Raw genomic sequence first — 13,209 nt, 5'->3', positions numbered from 1 at the left:
AGAACATGATTCTTCAGGCAATTAGTATGAAATTAGTGTACTTGGACTGAATCAGAGGAGTAGGGTTGGGAATTGTAAATGAAGTTGCATAGTTTTTACTGTTCTGCAATGCTGGGTAGTCAAGGAATGATTTTAAGTCAGGTTAAGCATTGTTCAAGTATTACTCTGTTGGTGCTTTAGCAAAGTGGAGACGGAGCAACCATTTAGAATGCTCTTGTAATCTCTAGGAGAGAGGACCAGGGCCTGCACTGAGTGAGAATACAGAGAAGTGGATAGATTCTAGGAAAACCTACAAGAAAGAATTTATAAGCAGTTGATTGGTATGAGGGAGCCCGAGAAAACCAAAGATTTGTCTTGGTTTCTGCCTTGGATGCTTAGGTGGAAGGCACACCAGTGAGGGTAAGAGCTGAGTCTATTTTCTGCTTCAGTTGCTTTTTTTTTTTTTTTTTTTTTTTCAAACAGATGTAATTGTCTGTATGTTGTTTTGGATCTTGAATGATAGAAGGATGGAGTTTTTTTTAACAGAGATGAATAGGAAAAAGTGGCTAGTTTAGGGGATCAGCCTCTTGCTGGGTATCTTTGACAGCGAGCAACCAAGTAGGGTGCCTTGTAGGCAGCTGAGAGTCAGAGATGGATTTGGGTGGGAGTTCAGAGGTTGTAATGAGCGTAGCTCTAAGAATTGTTTCCAAACTGCAGGTTCTAGTTAGAAACAGTAAGAAGAGATGATGGTCACCATTGTGAATAGCAGACACAGATCCCAGAGCAGGAGGAGGGATGGGAAAGTGGTGAGGGCACAGCAAGCAGTGTCTGGGATTACCCCGGCCAATTTTAAGAGTGGGAAACAACAGTCTCCCCAGAGGTTGTATAAATCAGACACTGAGATGGTGACAAGGCAGTTCTCTAGACAGCAGAATGGTATAGTCCACGGAGACTGAATTCAGTAGGCTTGGAAAAGCAGGTCAGGAACAAGACACAGGTGGCCCATGGGAACCAAGGGCATTAAGTGCATAAGCTCTATTTTAGAAACCTTATGTTCGAGTAAATGTCCATGATATCTGATTATAGATGTACCTGGGCTTTTCTGCTTAACTGCTTTAAGTAGGTGATTGTATAGGTCAAAAGAATAAAGTTCTGAGAATATAACATTAGAGTTTCCCATTAGGCTTTATTTTCTTCCCTTTAAAAATTTTTAATCTTCTTAAATCTACTTCCTCTGGAGTATGTTCTCATTGATTTTTGCCACCCAGTGATTCCTTTCCTGCCCTCATGTCTCTCTTCCCCCTTTTAGTTTTATCTTTGACTTAAAGCTGACTCTTCTGTGCTACCCATCAGCCTTTGTATGTTACCCTAGAAATCCTTTTATGCTGGCTTTTTTGTGTGTGTGTGAGAAACAGGCTATTATTCCTCATTTTGAGTTCTGATGAGGCCTTGACAGTTGACCAGCTTAGAAGATAAAAGCAAGTCGGCATGGATGAACATATACTACTTTGTAGCAGCTCCATTGATGTCATTATGTTTGGTAATTTATATCAAAGCATATGATCACGAGGAAGCAAAGGATACAGTGTCTAGGTTGTAGTCATAGACACAAGCAGGAGATGAAGTATTTTCAATCTGAAATCCATAGCAGAGCAATCTGTATTGATGTGTCACAGTTGAATAGGTATTCATCCATACCTCAAGCATTCTTACAGCAGAATCCAAGTGAATCCTGTGTGGTAGGTGCAAAGCAGAGAGTTTATCACTGAATTCCTGCTGTGATTGCCAAGATAAGGTATTAATTTACATGTCTGAGTACAAGGCGCAGGAAATATTTGAAGGGTGATATTAATGGAAGAGTGATAGGGGAAGATCAGTCATAACTGATAGTAAGTTTTTGTGTCTGGAAGAAAGAGGGATAAGTGGAAATAATATTTAAAGTAATATTTAAAATTTTAAGGAAGTGTTATAATACTCATTTAGACCTTAAAAGATGTGAGAATTTATATAGTGGGAGGATGTAAGGAAGGGCAAGTAATAAACTGTTCCCAGTAGGGGGTTCTGTTTTTTTCTGTAGAAAAGCATGGAAGGCAGGAGGCCAAAAGCGTGCTCAGAGATGGGAGAGTAGCACATTTTACTTGAACATTAGATAAATTAGGGAGTGGTTGAAATTGCTGTTGGTAAGATCTGATCAGAGACGCCAGAATGGCTTTTTAATTCATCAAGAAGTAGGTAGGTTGGTGGAGTGATGTGGTTAGTGTTTTAAGAAACTTAAGATATGATGGTGGCAAAAAAAAAAAATAATGATGATGGCATATAGGTCGTATTGTAGCATTGTAGTATTGCTGCTGTTGGGATGGATTGGGTCAGTGATTCTCATCTGAGGGTGATTTTGCCCATGCCAGCAAACATTTATCAGTCCTGAAGACGTTTTTAGTTATCACCACTGTGGGGCAAGGAGAGGTGGGGTAGCCCTACTGGCTTCTAGTGGGTAGAAGCTAAACATTCTGTAATACACCCCCCCCCCCACAACACACACACACACCCCACAAGAATTATCTGGCCCCAAATATTAGTAGTGTCAGGATTTAACCCTGGCTAAGTTAAGTTGTGATAACAAACAATCATAGTTGCTTAGTGGTTTAAAGCAGTAAATTGTTACTCAAATTAACTGTGCATAGCTTCATAGCATCTGTATCTGGAATGATGGAGATTCCAGATATGGTATTCCAGATACTCCATCGTCCAGGCTAACGGAGCAGCTGCTCTCTGAATACTGCTTGTACTTTATTGGCCAGAACTAGTTACGTAGTCCTTCTAAACCACAGAGAAGCTGCAACTGCAGGCCTCTCTGCCTTGAAAGAGGGTGAACAGCCATATTTGATCACCAGCATTAATTATCACCATGGATGGCTACTGTGAGTAAAAGAGTGGTCAGTAAGAAACCAGTTTCTCCATTTGTGCTGGCCTTCTTGTAGTTCTTCATTCTGACTCCTGCCGTAGAAGAAAATTACAGTTTGTATAAAATAGGATTGGAAAGATGGGGTGTTGCCAGATTGTGAAGTGACTGTGCTATCAGTCATAGATTCTAGAGCTGAGCTTTCCAGCTGCTGTAGGGAACATTCCAGATGTATCCTCATATTGATATCCTTAGCCCTTCCAGTAGCTCTTTGGGGACTGGGCAGAGCCCACAGTGTGAGCAGCCTCTTCCAATTTTCTCTGATGTGTTCTAAACCCAATTGTAAAAGCTTGGAAGGCTCTCTGTATCAGTATGTGGGCCATATTTGTTTTGAATTATAAGTAAGACTAAAAATGATTTACTTCCAAAATAACACTATTAGCAAAATAAAAGGGAGAGAGCAAATAGATCAGGTAGGAAGCTATCCTAAGAATTCAGGCAAGAAAAGATGCAGAATTTTAATGATGGCCCTCTTGAAAATAGGGCAATGTGACATAAAGATGGTTTATTAGAGATGTTAAAAGTTGGGTTTAGAACATGTTGAGTAGAATTGACTAATAAGAAATTGGAAATACTGGACTGGAGCTCAGAAGCGAAAGTGTACTTGTCAAGTTCAACTGTGGTTGACTATATCTCTGACTATCTGTATTGTAGTACATAAGGTTTTGCTTCCTTTTTTTCAGATGAAATCATAGCTATTGAGGTGTTTTTCTAGCACCCTGTGTTTCTCCAAGTCCTTCATTACTTGTTTAACTATTTGTTTATTTTGGGTCTTGTCTCTTACACTATAAGCTAGTATGGACTACATTCAGCAGTTTGTCCGTAACACCTAACGTGTGGTGTCTAATGACTTAATAGATTTGTTGAATGTGGAAGGAGAAAATCAAAATAAAAAAAAAAAAAATGAGTGGGAGGAGATTATAATAAAAAAAATTCAAATTTCCACAAAATGATTAAGCATAAAGTGGGCCTAGGAATAGCTGTTGAACTTTTCTGGGTGGGAAGACATACACTCTTTTGGGAAGAGTGGTTAAGTGCAGGACTGTAACTGCAGGGATTAAGAAGAGTAGGTAGAGACATATGTAGAGCATTTGGTTCGGACCAAGCATGTTTGCAGAAGTGGGGAGAAAGTAGATTAGCTCGAGCATTTAATTGAAGAGCAAGGTTTTCCGGATTGGTGGTTGACTTTAGCAAAAGCTGAGCCAGTAGAGTTGAACGGCTGGAAAGGTAGAGAAGGAGCTATTGACTGAAGCAACAGATCCTTTCAGTCCCCAAATGTGGTGCATGCTAAACTCTTGCAGACATGGGTTCCTGCGCTAGATCCATAGTTAGTGCACAGCTTTCAGTGTTCAGGGGAGAAATGAGAGATACAAGGGCAATATATATAATGAGTGTTAGTAAAAATGGATATATTCATTTTAGATTATGTAATTACTCCTTTTGCTGTTGACTTTTGTTTTATTTTTTCTTAAACTGTTAGGGAAGTGGTAATATTTCCCTTTTGGAAAATAAAACTGTTAACCTTAGTTCACCCCATCAGTTCTATTTTTTTAATCTGCTTGATGAAATTTAAAAGCCTGAGAACACAATGCTTTATATATCTAAAAAGAACAAAAAAGAAAACTTATTTTCTAAGATCTTTTGAAATCTGAAATAAGTAGAGGTTTTAAATGACATACCATTTCTAACTAGCAAGTAACGGGGAAAAACGATTTTGATTTTAGATGAAGATCGACTTTCTAGAAGAAAAAGTATTGTGGACACCGTATCCATTCAGGTGGATATTTTACCCAACAGCATTCCTTCTGATGATGTGGTAAGTTGCTGGAAGTGTATGGCGAGGTACTTTCTTGAGATAGACATCAATTTAAAAGAACTTTTTGCCCCTCCATACTTTCAAACCAGAAACAAATGTAACTGTAAATCATCCCTCAGATCAACAGTGCTATTAGTAGCCATTAATCTGATTTAGCCTTGAGCTTATTTTTTATTTATTTTACTAAACTCATGTCAGCTCTCAGTAAAGATACATAAACTTAACATTGTGTATTGAGGTCATTAGGTTTTATATTGTAATTTAGTGTAATAAAAGGAACTGAAACAGACTTTTTTAAAATCAGTAAGAAGTGTTATATAAGTCCTGTTATTAAACTGGGTGGCTCTCCAAATCCTATTTAATTTTGAAGATTTATGAAACAGATTATGAGAATAAAGGGAACTGTATAATCTCACATGAAGGCAAATACTCCATGGAAGTTTTCAGAGCCTGATCTGGGAGGGTGTATTTTTTATTGTTTGATAGTAGCTATAATGGATTTAATAGAGGCTGCAGCGTGTCAGTGCCCTACTACTCTTTAAGGACTGTGACTTATATGAAATGTCAGAGATTTGATGCTCTCCTCCTGTTTAATAGAGCACAAAAGTGTACCTGAGTTTTAGAAAGAGGAAAACAGCCAGTATTGTCTAGGAGTTACTCTGCACAAATCACCAGAGAATTTTTTGATAGGCTAGTGGAAATGCGGAAGTACTGGGATGTCACGTCTGCCTCCTCCTTGAAGTTTATCTATTGTTTGCCTTCCTAGGTTTTTCGTTCTCTCTCATGGTATAGTATAAATAATTTAAGAGATTATCCATCTAAGAAAAGGGGAAGGAATTTGTCTTAATTCGTGGTGTCACAGCCCCCCCCCCCCCCGCCTCCCCAATCCCTGTCAGTCTTCAGGAATTACAACTTTTTGGTGGCAAGGTTCCAACGGACTAGCTTACATGCTTTAGGCTGTTCCACTCCCCAGTAAGTAGAACCTGTCAGTTTTATTAAGTAATTATCAGCGTAGTGTCAAGAGCAGTTAAGAGGCAGTTAGTGTTCATTTTGAAATATGGCGGGTGTAGTTTCTTGCCAGTTTAAAGCTCAAGAAAAATCATCTTCCTTAAATGCACCTCTTGAAAGCCATTTTAATTTATATACGTTTTACTCTTCAGGAGAGTATTGTACTAGCTCTGTATTTTAATGATTATGAATTTGCTGCTGTTACTTTTGGGTGGTTAATCTAAAGCTTTAGTTTTTACAGTTTATCGAGAGTGCAATGAATTTTATTGAGTGGTATTCCATTCTCCTTTTGTTTACTATTTTTATTTAAAATATATATGTATATATATATAGCACTTCAAGCTATTGCAAACAAATTAGTCTATTTTGGTAAAATGAACTTGAAGAAAACATTTGTATGAAGACTTACTACAGGAAGAAGATTCTTAAACATACATTTTACAATTGAAAGTCCATTAATATTGCATGGAGTACTGGGTGTGGTGCATAAGCAATGAATCTTGAAACACTGAAAAAATAAAGTTAAATTTTTAAAAAAGTCCATTAATATTTAACTCATTAAAGACCCTGTTTCCTCTTTGCTGTAAGCCCTAAGTCAAATATGCTGCACATATTTGTGCATTTGAGAAGTTGAGTATAGATTATTATAAGATTTACTTGATCACATTGGAGTTTCAAACTCATTTACCATTATGTAATCTGATTTTGCATACAGAAGACAAAGCAACATTACCTTCAGAACTAATTAATTTCGTAGCATGGAGAGGAGAAATTCCTATCAGTTAAGTGTTCACCAGTTAATGGTTTAACAAAATATCAAACTATGAGTAAGTGTATTTGCTAACAATAAATCAAACAAGAGAATTGCTCATTTAAAAAAACACAGTACTCTTGTATTTGATCAAAATTATGTGGAATTTTAAATGCATAATGCTGATTAGTCCTCAGATATATCCAATATCTGCTTTTAGTGCTTATAAAATTCTTTTTTAGAAGTCAATGTTTAGATAAGATCATAGCAAACTTCTGTTTTCCCTAATTATGACTCGGATTTTTACTATAGTCTATTGAAATCACCACTCATTTCTTCTTTCTAAAAGGTAATAGTGCTTAATTATTTTGGGGAATGGATGGGAGGCTATACATACTACATTTTGAATGCATATTGAATTTTTCTTTGTACAAAATTAAGTTCCTGGTTGGCTAAAAAGAATTGTCATTATTCTAGGACAGTAAATTGTCATTTATTTATACACTCCTGCCTTTTCCCAAATACGAGTAAAGAAGCTTGCATGTGTGCTAACAAAACAAGTCTAGTGTAGTATTAGAAGCTGCTCTCCTAGGCGCTGTAAAATCAGTAAGATATCAGTGGAAGCAACATAACAACTAGCCTGATTGGAAAAGGACAGACAGATCTTATGTAGGCTCAATGGTGTAGTCCAGTCTAGGTTAGAGTTGTAGATCATGAATGAGGGCAAAAGTCATCAAGAGTAAAAGGATTGTTGAAATTCCTCGAGGCTGGCGCCTTTGCGTCATTTCTCCAGTACACACACTTGGTGTTCGAGAGAGGCAAACAGACCACCCTGCTGAAGGTTGAGCACCAAATAAAGTAGATGTCTTATATTTAACAGCTGCACTCTATAAAAAATACAAATCGTTGAACACTAATATAAAGCGGTTGGTCTTTTTTCCTTTTTAAATAGGATTGACAAAAGGAAAGAGTGGGAAAGAAGTTTGAAGCCACATTACAGAAGGTTTTATCACCTGCCTGAGGGCTTTGTGTGTAATTTGGTAGGAAGTAAGGAAACACTGAAATTTGGGCAGTGTCATTACTGGGACAAAGCTTTCGTGAAAGGAATCTTGGAAGTGTGGCCAGGCTAAACTGGAAAAAGAGGCCAGAGGCAGAGAGACCAGCTAATGGCTCCTTTTAATAGCATGCAGTTTGCATAAGGAGGACCTGCAGTAGCCAGGCTGGGGATAAGGAAAGGGGCTGGAGAGCAGTAGCCTGTGCCAGAGCGGGATGGGCAGGACCAAGAAGTGACTGAAAGGGAGTCTGAGAAAGAATGTTAAAAGCAAGAAAGGAGAGGGACAGTGACTGCATCATGGCCCTCCAAACTAGGGAAAACACAAACGAATAGAGAAGACTTCTTGGAATAGAGAACTTTAATTTTTCACTGACCTGGGATTGAATAGGTAATAATTAATTATGTGTAAAAAGAAGGCTGGCCTCATAGTTGTTCTGTGTTCTTTTTGCTGTACTGTAGTTGTTTCTCAAAAGTCTAAAACCCCTAATCAGTGGGTTTTTTCAATTGAGGTATTAGACTACTGCTAGGTACAAATAATTAATGAGCCAGAGCCTAATCCTGTATGTCTGCTCCAAATATCTAGAACAAAGCAACTGAAGATTCCCAAGTTTAATCTGACTTCAACTAGAAATATGAACCCTCAGTAGAAAAACTGAGGTAGTGGAACTCTTGCTGCTTCATTTCCAGCTAAAGCCTTTGTATTACAGAGAAGCTAAGGTGCAAAGCACGAAGTCTTGCTTTCGTTAGTCTTGCTGCCTTAGACATAGCAAAAGAAGCTCATGAGCTAAAATTAGGGATGACCAGAGGCCCAGGCAAGTACTCAGGTATCATTTCTTAACTTCTATTCAGAGATACTTTAGTTAAACTATGTAAATTATTCCCCTTAAAAATGTGCTGGTGCCATAAAAACTATTACTGATTTTTTATCATAAAGCTGTTGATTTCATGCCTTTTATGTGTCTCAAAGCAAGAAAAGAGGGAAGCTTTTTATTAAAGGGTGTTTCTGGAAAGTAAGTGTAGGTAGTTTACCTTAGAAGACCCAGAATGTGATTAAGATGTTAACTGTACTCACTGGACACTTACTAAAGAAGTAGTGATTCTTGCTTTTAAACCAATAAAGTTTTCAGTTTATTGTTTATTTGTAAACTGTACCTGGCACCAAAATTACAGAGGGTATAGAGTACTTAGTTTTCATGTGTTACATAGCTGAACTATATTTACATACTTTCTCTGCCTCTCAAAGCCCTCTTCACTTAGGGAAGCCCAGTTCAGCCAGTGGGACTCAGACCTTGTTGCGTATCCCATGAGAGGAGATCCAGTTCTGTAATTCAGTGGGGACTGATTCTGCCAGGCCCACATTAATCCCTGCAGTAGGCCACTGGTTCAGCCAAGGAGGAAGTGGAGATTATTTGATACTATGGAGGATAGTCACAGATCCAGCCAGCACAAAGAAGAAAAACAATTTGTAGGTGTTCTTAGATGACTTGTAACTAGTTGGAGGTGTTATTTATATCGACTTTTCTTAACTCTTAAAATCACCTTCTCTAGGTAAATAACACTGAAGAAATCACCTTTGAAGCATTGAAGAAAGCAATTGGTGAGATTTTTAACTCTCCTAATGATTTGCTAGCTTATCTCTGTCTTAGTACTTGGTGATGTACCAGAATAAACAAGCAGCATGGCATTTCTGTATGATCTGTAATTGATTTATTCAGCTACGTTTTTTAGACTTTCATACTTGTCCTGTCTTATCATAGGCCATCCTTCTCTGAACAGTGACTTTTCTGGAATTATGAAAGACGTCAGTGTATTTTAATGCCACACTTACTCAAGATGGCCAACATGCAGACTGCTCGAACTTAGGAGAAATAGCATAGTTCCTTCTGTAGGAGATGGGGGGGATGAAAATTCTGAATAATTCTGAGTGAATTAAATAGACTAGCTCTTTTTTTTCTTAAAAGATTTTATTTATTTATTTGTCAGACAGAGATCATAAGTAGGCAGAGAGGCAGGCAGAGAGAGAGGAGGAAACAGGCTCCCTGCTGAGCAGAGAGCCGGGTGCAGGGCTCAATCCCAGGACCCTGGGATCATGACCTGAGAGCTGAAGGCAGAGGCAGCAACCCACTGAGCCACTCAGGTGCGCCCAGAGTAGCTTTTAACACGCACACAGTAGTGTAATTAGAGGCATATTTCTAAAGGGGTAGGAGAAGGGAGCTGGCGGAGATTCTTAGCAGGTAGACAGGATAGAGGATCGTGTTAACTCCTGCAGGTTTATCAGTGAGAACATCAGAGCATAGAAATTAAACTCTCCTGAGGTCACGTAGCTAGTAAATGCCGATGCCAGATTTTATACCCACATTTGACTGACTAATCTTTTCATACTGCAAAAATGCTACTCTAATTTTTTTCTCCTTTGGCCCTCATGGCAATAAGTTTTATATGATTTGCCTCTTTTTAAAAAATTTTAAATGGTTCTTTCAATTAAGTATTGATATAAATTACTGCCAGGCTAATGATACCTTGTTCTCAATTCATTTCTAACTGGTAAAGCAATATATGGTGGAAAATGACTCTCATTTTTCTCAGAGCTGTTAGAATAAGAAAATTAGTATCAAGAAAAGTGGAGTGCTAGCACCCATCATGCATAAAATAAAATCTGACCTTTATCAGCTTAATCCATTAGAGGATTTTTAAATTATGTGATACAGTGTCAAATTTACCAAAATAAAATTAATTGAATTCAGTAAGCAATTTGAACACCCATTATATACAAGATATTTTGAGACATTTGAAGATTAATAGGGCATGTCTTGGGGTGTGTGGCTGGCTCAGTTGGTAAAGCATGTGACTTAATCTCAGGGTTGTGAGTTTAGGCCCCCTGTTGGGCATGGAGCCTACTTAAAAATTTGATTGCCTTGATTTGCAAGCTGAACTACTCAATTTTTTTTTTTTTTAAGATTTACTTATTTTAGAGAAAGAGTGTGCACAAGTCAAGGGGGCAAAGAGAGGGAGAGAGAGAGAATCTCAGACTCCTCGCTGAGTGCCAGGCCCCACACGGGGCTCAGTCCCATGACCCCGAGATCATGACCTGAGGTGAAATCAAGTCCGAAGCTTACCCAACTGAGCCACTCAGGTACCCCAGAACTAGTCATTTTTTATGAGGAACACCATTTTTACTTCAGAAAGAAAGAAAAAAGACTGACAGAAAACTTAAGGTATTTGGTAGACATTTTCTGGAAAATAAATGAAGCTGTGACTCCCAAGAGAAAAAACAAAACCGTCGGCACTGCATTTGCTTCTAATGATAAAATTTGCACTCTGAACAAAATTAAAATTTTGACTTTTTTCTGCCGCTGTGAGTTTGGCAGCACCCAAATATTTAGATGGCTTGTAACAACGGGGATGGAACTGGAGGGTATTATGCTACGCTAAATAATCAGTCAGAGAAAGACAATTATCATATGATCTCACTGGTATGAGGAATTTGAGAAACAAGACAGGGGATCACAGAGGAAGGGAGGGGAAATGAAACAAGATGAAACCAGAGAGGGAGACAAACCCTAAGAGACTCAGTCTCAGGAAATAAACTGAGCATTGCTGGGGGGGAGGGAGGTAGGAGGGATGGGGTGGCTGATGAGGGACACTGGGGAGGGCATGTGCTCTGGTGAGTGCTGTGAGCTGTGTAAGACTGATGGACTACAGACCTGTACCTCTGAAACAAATAATACATTATATGTTAATTTAAAAAATACTTAGATGCTTCTAATGAGATAAATGTTAGATTCTTCTAATGCGATCAATGGTAGTACCTGCCAATATGATTGAAGAAATACGGTATAATGAAACATGTCTATAATGAAACATGTCTACATTTAGATGTACATGCGTAAATCACTGGGTCAGTATTCCACATGACCACGGCATGATGTTACAGAATCATTAATAAATATAGATTATTCGAAGTGTAAAGTAGACCAATAGATTTTACCATAACCAGTTAGTTAAAAAAGTTTATTAGTAAGATTTCAAATTTTTATTACAGCTAACTTTTAAGAAAACTACTACTTCTCATATTGTGTTGTAATGTCCAAGAAAAAATAATCACATTTCTATGAAAGGCTATTAAAATACTCTTTCCCCCAGTACTTCTCTCTCTGATGCTAGATTCTCTTTATATACTTCACCCAAAATAACACACTGCAGTGGGTTGGGTGCACTTGGAGATGGAATCCAGCTGTCTTCTATTAAGCCACGACATTGAAGAGATTTGTAGAAATACAAAACACTGCCATTCTCCTCACTGACTTTTACTTTGGAAAGTATTATCATTTTTTCATTAAACAAATGTTATTTATGTTAACATATAATCCTTTCATAATTCTAAAATGAATTATTTTCAAAGGAATTAAATGTTTTTAAAGTTTAAAGTTTTTAAAGTTTCTCAGTTTTATATTATAATATGGAAGATATTATAGTGGATGTAACAATTTCGTTTTCTCATAACTTTCAAGTATGTAAAGGACTCTTGAACCCAAAAAGCTTGAGAGCATAGCAAACAGACCTGCTGCCTGCAGGCCAGATTTAGTTGGAAGTATCATCAGAAATGGACATAAGACCAGAATGTATCTGCCTCATCTTGTCCACATTCCCTTATTTCCTACTGCTTTTACGTGAACTAATGTAAACATTTATGTGTCCTGCCTGGCCTCTGGCCATTTCGGCTGCTTACTCTGGTCTAGTGAAGAACAGACAGGTGATCGTAATTCTCTGTTAGTTATTCAGAAGTGGATAAATTCTTCAATTTTGTTAACCTGTCAGAGTTTCAAAGGAAAAATATATAATAGCCTATTTGCTTTCTACTTGCTATTTCTGTTTCACCTTTTTAAACTACTTACTTGTAACCTACAGTTTTCTACCTGAAAAGCAGCCTGGGTTAAAGAACGTTGAACACAGTGCATTTCAACCTATGAAATTCTCGACCAGGAAACAAACCAACCTAGAAAGACAACCTGAAGAATTGCTGGGGGTTGTAGTAGACCATTAAAAAATAAGCCATAAAGTAGGCCTATTTCCATATTAAGCAGACGTTCATACTTAGATCTGTAGTATTAAGACAGGAATTTATTTTACTATCTCACAAACTTTGGTCAGGCCATACATCATTTTAAGATAAAACATGTCTTTTCAAACTGGAAATAAATGCAAAAGGCTAAAACAGAAGGTTCCAAATGGCTCTTTATTTCCGCTGTGCCATTCAGTATCAAGTTCAGCAGACTTTTAATTCAGTATCTCATGTACCAGGGCATGAATATTTGTAGAAGAATCATCTTTCAGGTGAGGCCTTGAAGTTACTTGCCTTGCAGCAAGTTGTCATGCTCTTGCTTTTTGAGAAGAGAGACAAAGGTAGTGTTTTTTGAGAAACACTTTAACCCTTAGATTAAAAAAAATGGGGCGCCTGGGTGGCTCAGTGGGTTGGGCCGCTGCCTTCGGCTCCGGTCATGGTCTCGGGGTCCTGGGATCGAGTCCCACATCGTGCTCTCTGCTCAGCAGGGGGCCTGCTTCCCTTCCCCTCTCTCTGCCTACCTTTCTGCCTGCTTGTGATCTCTGTCAAATAAATAAATAAAATCTTTAAAAAAAAAAAT

At 38.0% G+C, this 13,209-nt stretch overlaps 1 protein-coding gene across 2 annotated transcripts in view; it reads left to right on the top strand.

Moving 5' to 3' along the window:
• Positions 1-13,209, top strand: part of EFR3A (EFR3 homolog A) — a 117,528-nt gene that overhangs the window by 97,174 nt on the left and 7,145 nt on the right. For both annotated transcript variants that reach the window (XM_044244933.1, XM_044244934.1), the window contains 2 exons: positions 4,663-4,754; positions 9,116-9,164. In XM_044244933.1, the coding sequence (XP_044100868.1) occupies positions 4,663-4,754; positions 9,116-9,164 (141 nt within the window). The remainder of the gene's footprint in view (positions 1-4,662; positions 4,755-9,115; positions 9,165-13,209) is intronic.

Source organism: Neovison vison, chromosome 4 (assembly GCF_020171115.1).
Source record: "Neovison vison isolate M4711 chromosome 4, ASM_NN_V1, whole genome shotgun sequence".
In the NCBI taxonomy this organism is placed as follows: domain Eukaryota; kingdom Metazoa; phylum Chordata; class Mammalia; order Carnivora; family Mustelidae; genus Neogale; species Neogale vison.
The sequence above is the reverse complement of the archived record's forward strand: the minus strand, read 5'-3'. Positions and strand labels throughout refer to the sequence as shown.